Raw genomic sequence first — 22083 nt, forward strand, 5'->3', positions numbered from 1 at the left:
ATGAGCCCCTGCACCTCTTTTTCTACAAAATGACCCCTGGAGCAGACTATAGCTGTACACTGAGGTATACATATGCCCACTTGGGGGTCATCATACCACGGTCATATTGCATGCAGATGGCTTTAGATCCTAGCCGATATATTCTGGCTTCCACCCCTTTGGACCAAAAGCGAGCTTTTAGGAAATCAAGCAGGCGCTTTGACAATCTGCAATGGGGAAAAAATTTATTTTAGTGCAAGTTGGTCACTCAAAATAGTCTTCCAGCACATATATAATGGCAATTAATACATAAAACAGTCCGCAGTATAGATTAAAACATCTGCATCTTAAAGTAACAATGTGTTACATGTTTTCATCATCCGATTCATCCTCTTCCTTCAGAGACTCCTGTAAAAAAAGAAATTAAAAGATCAGGTTCTTCCACATGGCGAGAAGTGAGTGACACCTATCCAAATCTGCAGAGTTTGCAGGATGAAAGCTTGTGGGCAGAGATCAGGCGTGGTCATGAGCATCCACTTCACAAAGGCACACAAGTCCTTGAGCAGCCCAGAGTTATTTCTTTGGTATTTTAACTGGTATTTTAACATAAAAGGACTTCGACCCGGATCCCTTCATCTTTTCCCAACCGAAGTTATTCTGGGAGGAATCAAAAGGGAGATCCAACCACCGCCCTGGTAAAAAATCAGGACAACATTTGGGACTTGCCTAGGCAGGTCATGGCAAAATGGCAACTACTTCAAGGCTTACCTTCGCATATTTCTCCGCTTCTTCCTTAATGTCTTTAGGGACAATTTCATGTTTTCCCTTTGTGACTGTGAATTTACAGAGTTTTCATTATTTGAAATGTTTTTATCCCAGAACTTTTAGCTATAGTTTTTAAGGCAGCATTCAACATTAATAGCAAAATATAAGAAATTATCCCTCTATGTAATAAGAGCATAAAACATCCAAATATTCATCAGAATGCCTGAACACCCACCCACCAGCCAAATGCCTAGACAACCATTGTTCAGCTGCTGCACAGGGCAGGCTAAGGAAAGGGCATTGCAAAATCAGCACTATCAGCAAGAAAGCCCAATGTTTTGAACTTTGTAAAATGCGTCTATTTCTGTTTCAACCTGTCTCAATACAGCAGCCATCCCCGATGTTTTTTAAGCCTCTGGGCACTGTCGGAAACCTGATGCTGGGTGATGGGCACAGCCCCCCACACAAAGAGGAAGCCCCAGTCCAGGGGAGAAGAGAGGTTAAAGCACTTGGGGCTTCAAGAGGGAATTAGATAAAACATATGGAGCAGAGGAACACCGGTGGCTCTTAGCCACGAGGTATAGGTAGGAACTCTCAGGCTGGGGCAAGGGATGCTCTGTATTCTTGGTGCTTGGGGGTGGGTGGGGGGCAACAGTGGGAGGGCTTCTAGTGTCCTGGCCCCACTGGCAGACCTCCTGATGGTACCTTTTGGCCACTGTGTGACCCAGAGTGTTGGACTGGATGAGCCACTGGCCTGATCCAGCATTGGCTTCTCTTATGTTCTTATGTTAGGTAATTAAAACTACTCTGGGAAAGAAGAAGAAGAAGAGATTGGATTTATACCCCGCCCTTCACTTGGAGTCTCAGAGAGCGGCTTACAAACTCCTTTTCCTTCCCCTCCCCACAACAGACACCCTGTGAGGTGGGTGGGGCTGAGAGAACTCTGACACAAACTGCTCTTTTTCAAGGACAGCTGTGCCAGAGCTTGTGACTGACCCAAGGTCACATCAGCAGCTGCAAGTGGAGGAGTGGGGAATCAAACCCGGCTCTCCCAGATTAGAGTCCGCCACTCTTAACCACTACACCAAACTGGCTCTCACCAAAGAAGGCTGAGAGAGACTATAGCATATATTATACATAGAATATATAGAATATATGGGAGCTGCCACTGGAAAATGCTATTCTAATCGGAACAGACAATCAGATCTTCACTGGCAAACCAGAAATTAACCTAGACCCACTAATTTTCTAAAAACACTCGATGGGTGCCAAGAAGGGTCTCAGCGGGCACCGTGGTGTCCTCGGGCTCCATGTTAGGGACCCCTGTAATGTAGACTCACAAACATTTTGGTCACATGCTCCTTGTAATGAGGCGCGCTGGCTTTTTCCCTCTGAACATGAGGAGTTGTGGTTTTGCGCAGCAGCACCTTGAAGATTTTCGTTATTTTAAAAATGCCAATTGTGTATCAATCACCTCCTCTGCTTTAAATGTAAAGGGTAAGGGGCAGCTACAACTTGAACTGGTCATTTCTACACACGCATGCAAAAACAAGCAGCCAACATTAGAAGAGAAGGGACTGTATTTGTACCCCGCCCTTCACTACCCAAGGGAGTCTCAGAGCGGCTTACAAACTCCTTTCCCTTCCCCTCCCCACAACAGGCACCCTGTGAGGTAGGTGGGGCTGAGAGAGCTCTTGACAGAAACTGCTCTTTTTCAAGGACAGCTCTTATCAGAACTACGGCTTGCCCAAGGCCAGCCAGCCAGGTGCAAGTGGAGGAGTGGGGGAATCAAACCCGGTTCTCCCAGATTAGAGTCTGCGCACTTAACCACTACACCAAACTGGCGAGAATTCCTTTGGTATTAGAAGAAGAAGAAGTAAAGAGATTGGATTTATACCCTGTCCTTCACTACCTGAAGGAGTCTCAGAGCGGCTTACAAACTCCTTTCCCTTCCCACAACAGACACCCTGTGAGGTAGGTGGGGCCGAGAGAGCTCTTGCCAGAAACTGCTCTTTTTCAAGGACAGCTCTTGTCAGAACGATGGCTTGCCCAAGGTCATCGAGCCAGGTGCAAGTGGAGGAGTGGGGAATCAAACCCGGTTCTCCCAGATTAGAGTCCACGCACTTAACCACGAGCTCTGAACAGCTCTGAAACAGAGAGAACAGCTCTGAAAGAACTTGTGACTGACCCAAGGTCACTCCAGCAGCTGCATGTGGAGGGCTGTGACAGACACCCTGTGAGGTAGGTGGGGCTGAGAGAGCTCTTGACAGAAACTGCTCTTTTTCAAGAACAGCTCTGACAGAACTAAGGTCATCCAGCCAGGTGCAAGTGGAAGAGTGGGGAATCAAACCCGGTTCTCCCAAATTAGAGTCCACGCACTTAACCACGACACCAAACTGGCATTAGAAGCAGGGGAACAAACAAGATACAAGCGACACTTACTTTCTCCAACCCAGCTGAGTTCAAGTTCAAAAGCTTTATCTTTTACTTCATCGTGGACTATGTAGATTCTAGAAATATGAAGGGGGGGGGAGAAGAGCCATCAGCCAAAGGTTTATAAAAAGGCAAAACAGGACTGAACAGGACCGGCCACTCGCCTCCAGCTTTGGGAAGAAATTAAACCAGTAACATTTCACACACTGAAAAAAACCAGTGGATTCAGAAATTTTAGACAAGCGCACACGGACTCATGTTGCAGAACTAAAGAGTCTGAATCTCAGAACACCTTGGCTCAACTGGCTTTAATGTGGTTCAAGATTATCAACCTAGAGATACTGAATTGTTGGTCCTATTTGATTGGTTCAAGGCTCAACCTAGAGAATACTGAATTGTATCCAGTTATATAGATTCAGGACTTTTTAGTTCAAATATTCGCTACTTCAAGGGCAGAATGTGCCTGTGCTTTTAAAGTAAAGTTTTAGTGCACTGTGTAATAAATGCAAGTATTTTGTTCAATTTATTTCTCATAATTTTTTCTCGGCCAACTTTGTTGCTTTCCACGATTACCTCAGGTTAGAAGGAATTTCACAATTGGGTGGCCTGCCGGGGGCTACAAGCATGGACAGCTTCAAGAGGAAATTATATAAGCATATGGAGCAGACGTTCATCAGTGGCTATTAGCCACAAGGTATAGACAGGAACTCTCGGTCTGGGGCAAGTGATGCTCTGTATTCTTGGTGCATGGGGGTGGGACAACAGTGGGAGGGCCTCTAATGTCCTGGCCCCACTGCTGGACCTCCTGATGGCACCCGGTATTTTTGGCCACTGTGTGAACAGAGTGTTGGACTGGATGGGCCATTGGCCTGATCCAACATTGGCTTCTCTTATGTTCTTATGGGAGGTCAGGAAAGTTCCTACTCTCCTGGCCTTCTGCAAACTATGCAAAACTGAACTCTTTAAGGGGGCTTTTCTGCACAGGTAATAGGGCTGCACTGCACAAATTGGTTTTACAATCCTGCTTGGATAAACGATTAAGGACTGTGGTCCGTACTGCTGCATAGAGCTTATTCTAAGTTAGGGGTGTGCAGGGGAAAAAATCGTTTTTCCTGGATTCGGATATAATAAAGCCATTTTTTTTTCAGGATTCCCGAATATACCCAAAAATTTTCGGCTCCATTATAATCCTATGGAGCCATTGTAGTCAATGGCAAAAATCTTCTAACAAGTATTCAGGGGGCGGGGGGGGGGGGATTTGAGGTAGAGGCACCAAATTTGTACTGTAGCTGCTGAAGCCTCTCCCCAAAAGACCCATGTTTGGAAAAGATTGGACCAGGGGCCCAATTCTAGGGGCATCCAAAGAGGGTGCCCCCAATCCTCCATTGTTTCCTATGGGAATGGGACTTTTACTGCACTTGTGCCTCAATCGTTTTAACTTGTTGTATTTTTACCGCACTGTTGTGCTTGTGTAAGCCGTGGGGAGGGTGGGGTATAAATGAAATAAATAAATAAAATAGACACATCTAGTTAATTTCCTCTGCAGCCTCAGGAGTGGCTTCTCCCTCCCCCACTCAGACAAAAGGAGCAGAAACTTAACATTTATTTATTTGTATTTTTAATCTGTACCCCGCCTTTCTCCCTGTTCTCCTCTCCTCCGTTTTATCCACACAACAACCCTGTGAAGTAGGTGAGGCTGACATTGTGTGACTGGCCCAACGACATCTAGCAAGCTTCCATGGGCATGAGTGAAGACCTGAACCCGGGTCTGTCAGATACTACCCCAACACTCCTAACCACTACACCACATGGGTTCTCCATTACACTACAAAGTCTCTTTCGTTCAAGATGGAGCGGACAGGCTTTCTTCCGAGTGGGTGCCAGCCACCTAACACAACTTGAAGATGAGGAGTGCACAGTCTTCCTCCCACGCACACTTACATTTTTGCAACTTCTTTAACAACATCGCGGCAGGTCATGTCTCTCATCTGTGGGCAAATGGGTGAGGTTAGTGTTTGATCACATAACAGCGGGATGCTCAAACACGGGAAGATACATCTCCAAAAGCCTTGCTCAGAACACTAACCGCCATGTATATGAATCCTTAACATTTGACGTTTATAAAGCATGATCAATATCCAAGTTACTGCAGAGTACAATAGTTCCCTCCCCCAAGGAGGTGATAATCTAACATCAGTTGTAAGGGACCGGGGGGGGGGGGTTTGTGAAACAAGAGAAATACATTTGATACAAATGCTTGCGCAATGTTCCCTCTAAGCCAGTGATGGCGAACCTTTTAGAGACCGAGTGCCCAAACTGCGACCCAAAACCCACTTATTTATCGCAAAGTGCCAACACGGCAATTTAACCTGAATCCTGAGGTTTTAGTTTAGAAAAAACAACTCATACATTAACTTAAGATGATCCAAACAAAGTAAGGAAAGCAATCCCAAATGCTTTCATTGACTTAAAGTTATTTGGCAGAGAATTCAACACTTTAATGATGGTCCGGGCCTGGCTGGGGCGATGGCACGCGTGCCCACCTCTGGCACCCATGCCATAGTTTCGCCACCAGTGGTCTAAGCTGTGGAGTCTTGTGAGCAAAAATTCTACTTGGTGAGTTACTGGCATTAAAGTTGTGAGTGAGCAATTTGGCTGCTGCAGAAATGAGTTGGCTCTGGAGCCATCCTTCCTGAGCTGAGACAAAAAGGTGTGAGCCGGAGGCTAAGAAACTGTGAGCTGGCTCACACTAACTCAGCTTAGAGGGAACCCTGCTTGCAGGTAGGCTTGAACACACACATCACACTGAACCAGACCCTGGGTCCATCAAGGTCAGTACAAAATCTACTCAAACTGGCAACGACCCTCCAGGCAGAGGTCTTTCTCATCACCTACTGCCAGATCTTTAACTGGAGATGCCGGGGATTGAACCTGGGACGTTCTGCATGCCAAGCAGAGGCTCTGCCACGGAGCCACAGCGTCCCGTCCCGTCCCCCCCCGGCCAGCTTCAGCAAGGGAGAGGGACAAGGGTTTGCACCCAGGGAAAAGGTAAATTTTACTGATGTCCTCTGGTCCCTCACAGGGCCCTTCCCTTGAACAGATCTGTGAGATCCAACTCGACATTCAGCAAGTGTCTTTTGTTGTCGTTCAGTCGCACAGTCCCTCCAGCGAGGGCTCCCTTCTCATTGGGTGGCCAAAGTATTTGAGCTTCAGTTTCATTATCTGGCCTTCCAGGGAACAGTCAGGGTTGATTAGCAGTAGGCAAAATTTGTGCCAACTGCACGTGACTCCTGCTTAAAACAAGCACCACCTGATATCATCTAAACCCAAGAAACCTTTCAAAGCAATCTCTGCTAGAAGACCCCGGCGAACCACGTGTTAATCATGGATCTGTGTAGCTTCCTCACTGCCTGTTCCTCTGTTAAGGAGATCGGGGGTCTCTTGAGAGACAGACAGAATACACGTGTGTCATCTGGTTGGAAATTAGTTTTCTCTACACTTATATTGGCTCACCAACTCTTAGAACCAAAAGCTGAGTTTCACTATCTAGAATACTGTTTGACCCAACTACATTATCTTCCTTAATATGAAACATATTTGTATGTGATACGACAATATTTTATTTTTATGTACTGCTGCATGTACTGTTGCATATTTACAGTTCAATAAAGTTTATTATTAAAAAAACCTAATACATGCGCGTTTGAAGTGTGCCAGTCAGTTTAAAAAAAAAAAAGACTTCAGCTAATACAGCACAGTTAAATCATACTTTGTGTATTTCACATCGAAGTTCTGAACAAACGGAATCACTGCAGAAAGGAAAAACCTGCTTCCAGACAATCCAGTTTTGGTTCTTTGCATAGGTTACATAAACTGAACGCAGAATGTGTTTGCGTCATTTATTCTGGCAGAGAAATGCAGGCACTGAAACCCCAGCCATTTATCGTCTCATCCAGCCATCCCAACTAGTGTTCCCTCTAAGCTGACTTAGTGTGAGCTAGCTCAGTTCTTTAGCCTCCAGCTCACACGTTTTTGTCTTAGCTCAGGAAGGATGGGGCTCCAGAGCAAACTAATTTATGCAGCAGCCAAATGGCTGGCTCAGAACTTTTAATTCCAGAAGCTCACCAAGTAGAATTTTTGCTCACAAGACTCCACAGCTTAGAGGGAGCATTGATCCCAATTCGCTTCCGAGATGGCAGCGGGCATTGATTTTATACTTAGGCGCTTTTTGGACTCATATGTACTAGGAGCTTGCTTCTTAAAAATACTTCACATGCACAAAATGACAAGATTTTTCAGAAACCTGAACTGTGCACCCAATCCCTTTCTCTCCTATGGAACCACAGCATATATCGCTGTAGTTACACACAAGCAAGCAGCAGTGGAATGAACGTTGCCCGAAATTGCAAGGAGGGGGGAAGGGGGAAGGGGGGGGTGAACTGCATTCCTAACTGCAGTCGGTGTTCTTCTCACAAAGAGTTATAAACACCTGAGATTGGAGAGCCCCGGAAACAGCCGCCCTGCCTTTTGTGGGCGACGCCAGGTGTTCTTGCTCAGAAGTGAGATTACGCAGCCGGTCAGGTGCACCACAGACCTACCTGAAGTTTCTCAATCTCCGTCTTGGCCGCTTGCCTCGCTTTACCGATGGCACATCCCCAGTAACCCTACGAAAGACACAAATGACAATCCGTCTGGTAAAACCGAACACACTCCATTTGGACGTGGGTGCTTTAGGAAACATCACGCGTGAATACATGCGTAGGCCAAAGCGAAGCGGCTGCACGACGACACATTTGGCGGCGAAGCCTTGAAACGCCTCAGTGTGAAAGATCAGGACCAGGCCAGGGGGAGCCGCTGTGGTCCGTCAAACAGACCCCTGCGGCTGGTTCTCACCTCGGCTTCCGTGAACACATGAAGCTGCCTTATAGTGAATCAGTCCCTGGGTCCGTCAAGGCCAGTACTGTCTACTCAGAATGGCAGGGGCTCGCGGAGACTTCCTTTCCCATCACCTCCAGCCAGATCTTTTAGTTGGCGATGCCGGGGATTGAACCTGGGACCGTCTGCATGCCAAGCAGATGCTCTACCAACTGAGCCACGGCCACTTGATACCCTGTCCGTCTGGTTATCTAGAAGAGCCTCTGAACTAGGGACTAGCACCCAGCCTGCCAAAGGCATCCAGTAGGTTCACAGCCACTCAGCTGAAGCTAAAAGCTACACTAGAAGGCAGGGGTGGCAGTTACGATGAGGGTAGGACGGCATAAGGTCTTTCAAACTGCCGTGAAGGAGAAAGCGGTCTAGTGGTCTTGTACTCCCGGCCAGCACAAACGATGTAAGGTAAAGGTAAAGGTTTCCCTTGCTCGAAAGCCAGACGAATCAGACTCTAGGGATGTGGTGCTCAACTCCGTTTCCAAGCCGAACAGCCAGCGCTGTCCGAAGACGTTTCCGTGGTCATGTGGTCGGCATGACTAGACGCCAAGGTGCACGGAACGCTTTTACCTTCCCACCGAAGCGGTACCTACTTATCTACTTGCAATATCTTTGCTTTCGAACTGCTAGGTTGGCCGGAGCTGGGGCCAGAGACGGGAGCTCACTCTGTCTTGCGGCACTCGAGTCTCGAACTGCTGGAGGGTTAACATGCACCTAGGTGGCGAAGCGGTTACATCAGTGTTTAAGGACAGGCCATCGTTCCTGGAGTTTTTGTTCATTAAACGGGGTATTCATTACAAAATATGTGTTTCCCCACTGCTCTGTATGTTTGCATTCTTTACAACACCCCCTCCCGCCTTCTGACCAGTGTTCCCTCTAAGCTGAGTTAGTGCGAGCTAGCTCACAGTTTTTTAGCCTACAGCTCACGGATTTTTGTCTAAGCTCAGGAAGGATGGCTCCAGAGCACACTAATTTATGCAGCAGTCATTTCTGGATCCTGCCCCGGCATGCAAGCAGCCACCTACGTTTAGCAGTCAAAGAGGCTGTGCAGAAGCGGAAGGGAGAAACACACAGAGGAGCCGTCTCACACTCTATTTAAAGAAGCATTGCATGCCACAGTGCAAACCGTTCTCCATCAGCCAGAAGCTGGAGTGACTGGCCGCTGTATCGTCAGCTTCCACGTAAGGAAGAGTTCTAGCGTAAGAAGTGGATGATTAGCCAAAGAAAGTAGGTTGTTTAAAAACAAAACAAAAAACTCACGTATGCAACTCCCGAGGGATCGACCATGTAGAGCTGTGCGCCTTCGTCCTCGTCGTACGAACCCAACATGAAGCTGGAAAGAAAGAAAAAAGATCTTGCCAGCCACAGAAAACTACAGCACAGTCAACAAGCTGCCATAATTTTATATGCAATGGCATGGAGGGCACTGAAGATTTCAACGCTACGTGAGTTGATATTGAAGGTTATGGAACGTGCTGAAATGGACACGTTGACAACTGTATTAAAAGGAAAAATGGAAGAAGAATTTATGGGACCCTGGAGGGCGTTCTATGACTGGTTAAAACTTGTGTATTAAGAAAATAAGATCAACGGAAGAATAACAAGAATGACAGATGAAGTAGTTGCGAAATTGTAATGAGAAGATATCCATGCAGAATGCTAAAATGGAATTGTTAAATATTTCTGTATTTTTCCTTTCTTCCTCCTTTCCCCCTTTCTGTATATAAACTAAAAAAAATTCAAAGAAAGAAAGAAAGGAAGGAAGAGAAAGGAACAGAAAGAGAGAAAGCAGTGAGCGAAGGGGGAAGCATACAGTAGGAGGAGGCAATCTGCAAAAAAAAAAAAAAAAAAAAACACCTCTCCGGTGGGGAAAAACCTTGGAATTCAGCCTACAGTACAAGACATCCTGTATCACCTGCGTTTGTTGTGCTGACAACCGTTGCCGTAAGCTGTGATTAGTCTTAAGCACAAAAATGAAAAGTGATAAATGCACCTGCCGTCTTCCAAGCAGCAGATTCCCATGGGACGCGTTTAGCTACTTCATAACCCCCTCCCATCTGCCTTCTGCTGCAAAGTAGTGAGGGGAATTCTGCCACTCTTCGGTACACAAGCAACAGTCTGGGGAAGCGGGAGTGTGCTAAACGATGGATGATTCTCAAATTCCCCAAATCCTTGCTTCTAGTATTAAAAATGCCTAACATCAGAAAAGTGGACAACCTAGTCTACTATCGTGTCTCACACAGTAGACAACCAGTTCCTCTGGAGGGCCAACAACAGGGCGGAGAGGCCGAGGCCTTCATTAGAACATTAGAAGAGCCCTGCTGGATCAGACCAGGGGTCCATCCAGTCCAGCATCCTGTCTCTCACAGTGGCCAACCAGTTCCTCTGGAGGGCCAACAACAGGGCGGAGAGGCCGAGGCCTTCATTAGAACATTAGAAGAGCCCTGCTGGATCAGACCAGGGGTCCATCCAGTCCAGCATCCTGTCTCTCACAGTGGCCAACCAGTTCCTCTGGAGGGCCAACAACAGGGCGGAGAGGCCGAGGCCTTCATTAGAACATTAGAAGAGCCCTGCTGGATCAGACCAGGGGTCCATCCAGTCCAGCATCCTGTCTCTCACAGTGGCCAACCAGTTCCTCTGGAGGGCCAACAACAGGGCGGAGAGGCCGAGGCCTTCATTAGAACATTAGAAGAGCCCTGCTGGATCAGACCAGGGGTCCATCCAGTCCAGCATCCTGTCTCTCACAGTGGCCAACCAGTTCCTCTGGAGGGCCAACAACAGGGCATGGAGGCCAAGGCCTTCTCCTGATGCTCCCTCCTGGCACTGGGATTCAGAGGTTTAGTGCCTCTGAACTTGGGAGGTCCCCCCTTTAGTCACCATGGCTGGTAGCTGCGGACAGACCTCTCCTCCATGAACCTGTCTAAACCCCTTTTAAAGCTGTCTGTGCTTGTGGCCATCACTGCATCGTCTGGCAGCAAATTCCACATTTTAGACATTCACTGCATAAAGAAGTATTTCTTTTGGTCCGTCCTGAATCTACTGGCCACACTTTTGGCAGACCCAGTATTCCAGTGAAGAGATAAGAAGCCCAAGGTTGTTTTGTTCTCCCAAGTCAAACACCAGAAGACAACCTGGGACAGGAAAGATGTGAAAGGTGGCATGCCCTCAGCATACAGAGAGGTTCCAAACCCTATCCAAATGACTGAACAGGGCCCATCTAAGGAGAGTTGCACGTTGAGGCCAGTGAAGCCCAACAAGTAACCTTCTCACTACTGAACTGTGTGCACGTACAGCTGTTAGTGAAACTGCCAAGGAGGGATTTGCACCTAAGTGCTTCTGGTGTGTTTTGGCACCCCTCTGCAAGGCACTATGGGTCAGAGGAAGCCTAATTTTTTTAAAGTAAAGGAACTACTGCCCTCGGGGAAGGCACTCTGTTGAAACACGTCAGACAGCACATTCCCCAGTGGAGGTGTGCCTCTTTTCCCTTCCCTGGTACTTTTAAGGCTGGTGCTTCCCTTTTCTCTTTTTCGCACCGAGGTAGCAGAACATTCCCCGGATGTGGAACTTGTCCGCCCTCAAAGCGTCTGAGAACTCCAGCGAAGCAACTCCAGCAGGAGTTGCAAGGTTATAACACTTGAGCTGCGTGAGCAACATGAGAGGTGGCAGATGCGCCTCCTCCCCACTTTCATCCTTCGGGGAGCCATCGAAGACAATTGCATTTTGAACTACATTTGACAACGTTGTTTTTATTCATTGGCAGCCCTAATTGGAGCTGTTCAATTGTGGCCTTTTGGTGCTTTTTATAATAGTTATTTCATTTATATTATAAGCCGCCTTTAGTTCCGCAAGACATGAAGTGAGAGGAGATTGGATTGATACCACGCCCTTCACTTGGAGTCTCCGAGCAGCTTACAGTCTTCTTTTCCTTCCCCTCCCCACAACAGACACCCTGTGGGGTAGGCGGGGCTGAGAGAGCTCTGACAGAAATGACTTTTTCAGGAACAGCTCTGAGAGAACTGTGGCTTGCCCCAGGTCATCCAGCCAGGTGCAAGTGGAGGAGTGGGGAATCAAATCCGGCTCTCCCAGATTAGAGTCCGCGCACTTAACCACTACACCAAAAGGCAGCTAATAAATGCTTTAAATAAATACATACCTACAACCAAATGGGCGAACAGCGCTATACAACGTGTAGGCGTGCACATACATGGCCACTCGGTCTGCAAGGTGCTACAGGAGATGGGGGTGGGGAGAAAAACAAAAGGCTTTTAGAGGGCTGGAAACAAAAGCCAATCCATTCCCTATTTATGTATCGAAACATTTCTATCTCGCCTTTCCACGTCGTCCGAGGCAGAAGTGCTGTGAATCGGTAACAAGGAAGCTATCAGAAAGGAGCAGGAACCTACTTTGAGTGGGATGTTGTAACCATAGTTGGATCTAAAGTTCGAAGCTTCTTCCCTCGCTATGTCCGCCAAGGACCGGGCATCTGCCAGGAGTCCTGCCACTGCCTGAAACGAAGAGGATTGAGTCTCAGAACAAAGTCAAAACCCGACTCTCCAGAAACTAAACATCCCAGTTATCTCCAAGCGTCACTCTTATTTGTCATCAGCCACGTGATTACCAAGCACGTGTCTCCGGAACTGGAAAAACTAGTATCACCACCCCCATGTTGAGGCCTCATACTCTTGTGGGTTGCTAGCTGAAACTTATAAAGCTGCATGAGCCGAGTCTGGCCGCCGGAGTTCCCTCTAAGCTGAGTTAGTGTGAGTCAGTTCACAGTTTTTCAGCCTCCGGCTCGCACATTTTTGTCTTCGCACAGGAAGGATGGCTCCAGAGGCAAACTAATGTATGCAGTGGCAAAATCGCTTGCTCGCAACTTTAATGCCAGTAGCTCACAAGGCAGAATTTTTGCTCACGAGACTCCACAGCTTAGAGGGAGCATTGCTGGCCGCATGTTTCTACTAATCGCTGGAAAGGCCTACGAGATGACGCGCCCAACTCACCATTCCAACGTGTCGATCGACATTAAAGAGGCGTTTATTGGAGCCTTCTTCATACAGCTTGGACAGCACTAGTTTTTCTACTCCAAAGACGACACCGTCCTTACACCTTATCCCGATGGCTGTACTGAAAAGAGGCCCCATTGACACCAGTCAGTGCACTGTATTTATGGCACCTTCCAGTCACCTCTCTGGTCGGAAGGTGCTCAAGGAAATGTACAAAAGGTAAATGTAAAAGCCAAAGGAAAGCAATCAAATTAATAATAAAGAAGGCACTGCTTATACTAAGTCTCTACCAGTGAAAAGAGACTAACCCAGTAAACAAATGCCTTCATAAATGGAAGGGTCTGGTTAAAAAAAAAAAAAAAGCAGCATATGACAAGTGGGACACCAAGCCCCTTTAACAGAAAGCAGCATTAACCAAATAACTCAGGAAAAGCATGCAGGAATGGATATCTCCACTGGAAAAATAATAATAATTTTCTGCATAGCCTTTGATTCAGAGGAATACTATTAGCCCCACCCCTCTGGGGAAGGGGACATCAACCAGAAGACATATTGCAGTCAAGCTACCCAAGCAGAAGCTTCTGTATAATTTTAACGGTGTCTTCACAATGTACTTTTTTTTTTAGTGCAGTATGAGATCAAAACAACAGGCAGGCCCTCCTTAAATAAATCAAGGGAAGCCATAGACAAAGATCGCAATATAAGTTTCAACTGGTATACTGCTCATATTCTGAGCTGCTATTAATACAAATCTATCTTGAATAAAACCTTGTTGGTCATAAAGGGGCAGTTGGACTCAAACTTTGTTCTAATACAAGCCTATGTTGGCTAACATATATGCAGCTTCATTAAAGTGCCACATTAATAGATATCTTTTTGTTATTGTTCAGTCGCACAGTCGAGTCTGACTATTCACGACGCCGTGGACCAGATCACGCCATGCCTTCCTGTCTTCCGCCGTCCTCTGAAGTTTGCTCAATTTCATGTTCGATGCATCTATGACACTGTCTAACCATCTCATCCTTTGCCATCCCCGTCTTCTTTGACCATTAATCTTTCCCAGCATCAGGGTCTTGTCCAGTGAGTGCGCCCTTCTCATTTGGTGGCCAAAGTATTTGAGCTTCAGTATCTCTGGCCTTCCAGGGAACAGTCAGGGTTGATTTCTTTTAGAATTGATTGATTTGATCTCCTCGCAGTCCAAGGGACTCTCAAGAGTCTTCTCCAGCACCATAGTTCAAAAGAATCTATTCTTCGGCACTCGCCCTTCCTTATAGTCCAACTCTCGCAGCTATACAGTACTACTGGGAATACCATTGTGTTGATAACGGAAGTCAATTCTACACCCTTGGCAGAAAGTTTGAAACGCTTATGACCCCCCTCCGTTTCCAAGATTATTCACTCTCAAAGTGGACCACGAAGCTAAAAATACAATCATGTCAAAAGGAATTCATTCCTTAAGAGGGTGGCTTGACATAGTCTAATCCAAGGGATATTCAAATCTCTCTCCTTCCACTCACAGGTCTTCAGATAAAAGTTTTCTTACACCCAAGTCAGGCCACCGGTCCTTGTCGCTCAATATTTATCTGCTCTGACGAGCTGGGGTTCTCTGCTGTCCAAGTCAAAGAAAATCTTATTCTGGAGGACAAGGAACTGAGCCTGGAGGCTTTTTAACACAAGGCATGGGCTTCACCACTGACACACGGCAGTTTTATGATGTCTGGAGTGTACAAAACAGTTTACAGCCACAGGCTCTATCAAATGTACCCTTACCTGGGGAACAATACCCACTGATATCAGTGAGGCATTCTTCTAAGAACTCATGAAAGACAAAGGACTTGTTTACACAAGATTAAGATGTGGAATTCACTGCCAGAGGATCTAGTAATGACCACAGACACCTTTAAAGAGGTATTAAATTTGTGGAGGAGAGGTCTATCAGCAGGTACAAGCCCTAGTGACTAAAGGGAACCTCCACCTACAGAGGCAGCAAACCCCCAAACACTAGGACGAATTATTTGGGGAAGGCCTCGGCCTCTCTGCCCTGTTGTTGGCCCTCCAGAGGAACTGGTTGGCCACTGTGCGAGACAGGATGCTGGACTAGATGGGCCACTGGTCTGACCCAGCAGGGCTCTTCTGATGTTCTTATGAAGGCCTCGGCCTCTCTGCCCTGTTGTTGGCCCTCCAGAGGAACTGGTTGGCCACTGTGCGAGACAGGATGCTGGACTAGATGGGCCACTGGTCTGACCCAGCAGGGCTCTTCTGATGTTCTTATGAAAGCCTCAGCCTCTATGCCCTATTGTTGGCCCTCCAGAGGAACCAGTCAGTCACTGTGTGAGACAGGATGCTGGACTGGATGGACTATTGGTCTGATCCAGCAGGGCTCTTCTTATGAAGGCCTCGGCCTCTCTGCCCTGTTGTTGGCCCTCCAGAGGAACTGGTTGGCCACTGTGCGAGACAGGATGCTGGACTAGATGGGCCACTGGTCTGACCCAGCAGGGCTCTTCTGATGTTCTTATGAAGGCCTCGGCCTCTATGCCCTATTGTTGGCCCTCCGGAGGAACCAGTCAGTCACTGTGTGAGACAGGATGCTGGACTAGATGGACCACTGGTCTGATCCAACAGGGCTCTTCTTATGTTGTTATGCATAGTATCAGCTGTAATTCTAAAAGTGCAATCCCCAAACAGAGTTATGCTCTTCTAAAGCCCACAGACAGCAACAGACTCAGGACGTAACTCTGCCTAGGGTTGCACTGTGATCCCACTGAATGTAACAAAAGTGAGTATTTGGTCTCCCCCCCCCCTCCACCTGCATCAGGTATCTGTCAGGACTGATTGGCCACCTAAAGGTGCAGTCCTGTTCATACTGAAGTCAACCACAAATTAACTCCGACTGACTTTTAATGTAGCAAAACTATAGTCTAGATGGAGCTTTTGAATGGATGCATGCATGAGATTAGGTTATAAGGCTGCAGTCTAAAATGTGATTTCTTGGAAATGAAATTAAACGGACTCCCTTCCATGCTGCAAGGGCGACATCACTCCTGGTTTTTAATCTCACAGGAGATCTAAACACAGATGCAAATGAGGAAGGGCCACAGCCCAAAAATAAAGTATGGGCATCATATACGGAAAACCTGGCCCCACTGATGGCACCTGTTATTTTTGGCCACTGTGTGATAGAGTATTGGACTAGATAGGCCATTGGCCTGATCCAACTTGGCTTCTCTTATATTCTTACGTTCTTACTCCAGATTCAATATCCAGCCCAAGGCCCGGACAAAACACTGCCAGTCAGAACACACGGCTCTGGGCCAGATGGAACAACAACAGTCTCGCTCGGTATAAGGCAGCTGCATTTGCTCTTTGAGAAAAATGAGCACTCATTCTCTTCACTACTTGCTCCTCTCATTATTTTGAAGCGGCAGGACAACGGAAATAGTAATTACTCTTACCTGCTGTTCTCCACAGCTTTTGTCGCATACTCAACTTGAAACACTCTGCCATCTGGAGAAAACGTAGAGGCCGACAGGTCATACTGTAAAAGATGAATATGCACTTTGAATAATTTTTTTTTTAAAACCTGGAGCTTGAAGATAGCAGGCACGGAGCTCATTAGCTTACTCCACTACATGGCTTGGTGTTTGAATATGGGGAGGGGGTGTGTGGCTCAGTGGTAGAGCATCTGCTTGGCACGCAGAATGTCCCAGGTTCAATCCCTGGCAGCTCCAGTTAAAAAGGACCAGGCAGATGTGAAAGACCCTGGAGAGCCACTGCCAGTCTGAGTAGACAAACACTGACTTTAATGGCCCAAGGGTCTGATTCAGTACAAGGCAGCTTCATGTGTAGTGCATCGTTCTTTTCCAGCAGACTCCGTAATACAGTGTGTTTTCTGTAGTTAAAACTCTAGTTACCATCAAATGCATTGTGAGCAAAGAGGAAACTATTACCTACGGTATTAGCTAAAGCAATAAAAAGAGCTCTACGCAAAAAAAAAATGTAATTCCACATACCTTCGTGGCTGTATTAAGTGGTTAGTAGATATGTGAAGGCCCAGAAAGAAGACAGGAAAAAATGCTGCCACCACCCCAGGACTTGGGGGGTGGGGAGAACTGGAGAAACTCTTATGAAATCCCCCCCTGCTTTTTTAGAATAGATGTCACTTAAGATGTACAGAATTCAATTTTCCCAATGAATAACTATTAAAAGAAATACTTCTATGAAATTTATCTCTTTTGGAATGAGTGAAATATGCTAAAATAAAATCGAGCTCAGCAATTTGCAGCTCGCTCTTGCTTTAATACCTGTATTTACTATTTTTGTTTGTAGAACACCAAAGACATTTATACTTTCCATAAATATGGCACAATACAATTCTACATGTGAATTTATAAAAATGATGTGCTTTATGTTACTAAAACCACAAAACAGGTTTAGGTTGATAGGAAAGTATTGCCTATATCTCAATTCCCCTTCCTCATATTAAAAACTTCTTTCCACGGCTTCATATTCTAGCAACTGTCCATCTCCAGCAGTATATACTTTTTTATTTCAGGAATACCTTAAGCACTCAGTTATATTTAAATCAACGGCTGGCCTTTTGTGGTTTTAAATTGCTTTGACCCAAATCATTCTGCCCTGTGCTCGACTCAAGCAGTACCTTCCAAAACGGTGTGGTAGACAAAAAATATACACCAGTGGGGATGGGAAGGGATGACTTTGCAGAGTGACCCAAGAGAGACATAAGGAAGCAAACTGATCCTGTTACAGTGCAACGCTATGTAGAGCTACTGCAGAATAAGCCCACTGATTTCAATGGCCTTGCGCTGGATTAACTCCACGTAGGACTGCGTTGCTAGAGGCACATCTCAGCTCTCTACACAGCTACTGTCAATTAGAGCAACTCACAAATCACTCTCCCACTGGTAATGTTTAGCAAAAATAACACTACACTACGAGTATCCCCATCCCCACAAATGGCAGCCACCTGAAGCAGAGCAAGGGTGACACACATTTCATATACCACTAGAAATCTTGCTGGGGGAGACACAGGATTGTGGCTACTTACTGGCAGCATCACATGTTGTAAGGTCTACTGACTAGCGATGCTCCTGAGAACCACAGAATCAGCAACACAGATGCACCTTTGCTTCATTTCCTTGTGCAGATTTTAACGCTGTATTGGCTTAAGGAGTTCTACCCAATATTGGCAATGGAAGAACGTTCACTTTAGCATTCTTGCCTTTCTTCAGGGTGCATGAAAACATGAGTTCAAGGCATCAAACCGCAAAATGCATACAGTCGCATTCCAGCGAACATGGCTGCAACCCTGGGCTCTTATTCAGAAATAAATGGAATCTGTTCTAAGTAATTACGCTTATAATGAAGACATGCAATGCCATCACCCTTGCAAATTTGCTTTTTCTCTCTCTCTCTCCTGTTCTCCATTCAGGAATGTCCCTGGGGATCTTTTGCTTGCACTGCCCAACAGCACCCTCTGCTGGCCAACCAAGAATGCCAGAGAATGGCCTCCGTTCTTAATTTTTCAGAGCTTTCACAGTTTAAAGACCACTTAACTCGTTTTTGTGTTGTCAAAACCCCAGGTTTTGCATATGGATTTGCAACCACTTATCAGACATTCGTATTATAACAAATACGAATTTGTTATAATACGAATGTCTCTCTCTCTCTCTCTCTCTCTCTCTCTCTCTCTGCGACTCACCTGAAGAGAGAGAGAGAGAGAGAGAGAGAGAGAGAGAGAGAGAGAGAGAGAGAGAGAGAGAGAGATTGGATGTATACCCCGCCCTTCACTACCCAAGCGAGTCTCAGAGCGGCTTACAAACTCCTTTCCCTTCCCCTCCCCACAACAGACACCCTGTGAGGTAGGTGGGGCTGAAAGAGCTCTGACAGACACTGCTCTTTTTTTTTTCAAGGACAGCTCTGACAGAACTATGGCTTGCCCAAGGTCTCCCAGCAGGTGCAAGTGGAGGAGTGGGGAATCAAACCCGGTTCTCCCAGGTTAGAGTCCATGCACGTAACCACAACACCAAACTGGCTCTGAAGCAGCAGACGGATGAAGTTTCATTTAAAGTATAAGCTTTCGTGTGCATGCACACTTCTTCAGATGCCGGTATCTAGAGAAGTGTGCACGCACACGAAAGCTTATACCTAGCATTATTTTTGGTGTAGTGGTTAAGTGTGCGGACTCTAATCTGGGAGAGCCGGGTTTGATTCCCCCACTCCTCCACTTGCACCTGCTGATGTGACCTTGGGTCAGTCACAAGCTCTGGCACAGCTGTCCTTGAAAAAGAGCAGTTTCTGTCAGAGCTCTCTCAGCCCCACCCACCTCACAGGGTGCCTGTTGTGGGGAGGGGGAGGGAAAGGAGTTTGTAAGCCGCTCTGAGACTCCAAGTGAAGGGCAGGGTATAAATCCAATCTCTTCTTCTCTCTTCTCTTCTTCTTCTTGCCATTAAAGGCCTGAGTTTTCCTAACTGGATGGCCAGAGTCTGGCCAGACACAAGCTTGTCAGAACACTGCGGGAAGCTGGAGTTGGCCGCTGCACAAAGTTTGTTACGATCCATTTGAATCTAAGCTGGAGACCAGTACGCATTCATTCATTTACATCCCACTTTTCTCTCCGGTTGAGACTCAACGAGGCTGAGAACACAGTTCTCCATTTTCACACAACGACGACTCTGTGAGGTAGGCCAGGCTGAGAGTTTGTGATGGCCCAAAGTCAACCAGTGAGCTGCCATGGTAGAAATGGGGATCTGAACCCAGGTCTCCCGGGATCCTAGTTTCTGTGCTCTACCCCCTGCCAGGAGAGAGATTTAGCAACTCGACAGAATTCTTTAAGATACATGCCCTGAAATCAAGAAGGTATTTTGTTAGCACTGCGGTCTCCTTCACCAGTAACGTTCTACCACTTTTAGCATATCAAACAATGTACTGTACGAACCAGGTGGACGCACCATGTCTAGTTTCTCAGAGAAATGACGGGAAAGGAGGATTAGGAGCCTGGGTGTTTATGGGATTTTTCTTGCAGCATCATAAAAGTGGCCTTGGATGGGGCCATAAATCAAGACAAAGATGTAAAAGTAAAATAAGTGTCCAGACAGAACTTGTCTAAGTAGGGAGAACACAAGATGAATTCAATGGAGATATTCCATGGTTCTGACAACTAGTGGGTGGGTAAAAGCTATGAGATGAAGTTTAACAAAACGAACGAAACAGTCATTGTCCCTACATTTGTTAAATGACAGATGCCACCTCTTCAAGAGTGGCTCACATCTCGTATCTCTTCTGCACTGGCCACGTAACATTTCTGCAGTCTAATCCCCTACTCCAATGGCAACTGTAATTTCTTTTCTTTCTTTACCAAGAGAGTTTGCAAGTGCTCTGAGGAAAAAACATCTTAGCAGCCATGTAAAGCCATGATGCGTCCACCTTATCGCAATACACGCAATTAGCTTTTTAACCAATAAGGTCTCTCAGGTTTCACCCTTTCCCAAATTTTATGTACATGAAGTTGCTTTATAACCAATTCAGACTATTAGGGCAGGTACCTCTGCTCTATCATGACTGGCAGCTGCTCCCCAGGGTCTCTTACAAAAAAAGGCTGGCATCTCCAAGGTGCTGTGGGGGTGGGGAGATCTGGAACATGCAGCATGCAAACCAGGTCCTCTACCACAAAGGTAGATCTGTTTTTCCTTTTCAGCATCCCTTCTTCAATGCCTGGATACAGCAACAGCCAGCCCCCCTCCCCACCCTCCTAGTTCTGTTGTACTTAAGAACATAAAAACAGCACTGCTGGATCAGATCAGGGGTCCATCCAGTCCAGCATCCTGTCTCACACAGGGGCCAATCAGTTCCTCTGGAGGTCCAATGACGGCACAGAGACCAAGAACATCAGAAGAGCCCTGCTGGATCAGACCACTGAGGGTCCATCTGGTCCAGCCTCCTGTCCCACACAGTGGCCAACCAGTTCCTCTGGAGGGCCAACAACAGGGCAGACAGGCCGAGGCCTTTGTAAGAACATCAGAAGAGCCCTGCTGGATCAGACCAGTGAGGGTCCATCCAGTCCAGCATCTGACTAAGAGGGCTGTGTTTCCCAAAAGCTTATGCTACAATAAAGTTCTTTCGTCTTCAAGGTGCTACTGGGCTTCTTACTATTTGCTACGACAGACTAACAGGGCTAACTCCTCTGGATCTATGACCAAGTGAGAAAGGTGGACTACAAAAATAAACGCACAAAATAACATACTTAACATTCACCCAACTCCACTCCATTATTCTGCCCTTCCAAGAATCTTTGCTTTCAGATTCATTTTTTCCCCTTGCCTGAAGAGCTCTTACGGTCCTTGGGCCCCACTGAGAAAGGCGGACTGCAAAGGCAGCCAGCAACAGCGGCCGCCCCATCCACCCTCAGGCCCCTCCCCCTGGAGCATCCTCGGGGCGACCTCCTTCTCTCCCCTCCCCTCCCCTCCCTCAACGCTTCTTCCGCTTTCGGTTTCCAGGGTGACTCAGCATCCAATCGGGTCTCCCCTCCGTAAGCGCCGGGGGGGTGACGTCAGGAGGTGGCGCGCGACCCCCCTCCCCAGCGCCACCAAAAGACCCGTATGTAGCCGACGGGAGGGGGGGGAAGAAGGAGGAGGCGAGCAGAAGACCCTGCTTTCCCCCTCCCTGTAGAGGCAATTCTGCCCACAGGCACCGACGACCCTTCTCTTTCTTTCTTTCTTTCCGTCTCCCGCCGTCTGACTTACCCCGGTGCCGATGGAGCTCATGGCTGAGGAGAACACCACGAGCCGAGCCAACCACTTTCGCCGCTCGCCGGCCTTCCTTTCTCTCTTTTTTTCCCCCCCTCCTCAGACTCTCACCCACTCGCGGTCCCCCGACACAGGCCAAGAACGCGCACGCCCATTGGACGCCGCTTATGGCTGGCCGGCCAATCGGAACGGCCTTGCTGGTGCGTGTGCGCGCG

General features: G+C 47.1%; 1 protein-coding gene across 1 annotated transcript; it reads right to left on the reverse strand.

Moving 5' to 3' along the window:
• Positions 1 to 210: 210 nt before the first annotated feature.
• PSMA3 (proteasome subunit alpha 3) lies at positions 211 to 22014 on the reverse strand. Its single transcript, XM_015424942.1, has 11 exons — positions 21866 to 22014; positions 16559 to 16641; positions 13104 to 13227; positions 12507 to 12608; positions 12257 to 12330; positions 9364 to 9436; positions 7776 to 7841; positions 5119 to 5165; positions 3187 to 3254; positions 748 to 812; positions 211 to 387 (listed from the first exon to the last, which is right to left on the reverse strand). The coding sequence occupies exons 1-11, from the start codon at positions 21884 to 21886 to the stop codon at positions 343 to 345; spliced, it is 768 nt and encodes a 255-aa protein (XP_015280428.1). The 5' UTR covers positions 21887 to 22014; the 3' UTR covers positions 211 to 342.
• Between the last annotated feature and the right edge of the window lie 69 nt (positions 22015 to 22083).

This window comes from Gekko japonicus, unplaced genomic scaffold (genome assembly GCF_001447785.1).
Source record: "Gekko japonicus isolate JY-2015 unplaced genomic scaffold, Gekko_japonicus_V1.1 scaffold3061, whole genome shotgun sequence".
Taxonomy (NCBI): domain Eukaryota; kingdom Metazoa; phylum Chordata; class Lepidosauria; order Squamata; family Gekkonidae; genus Gekko; species Gekko japonicus.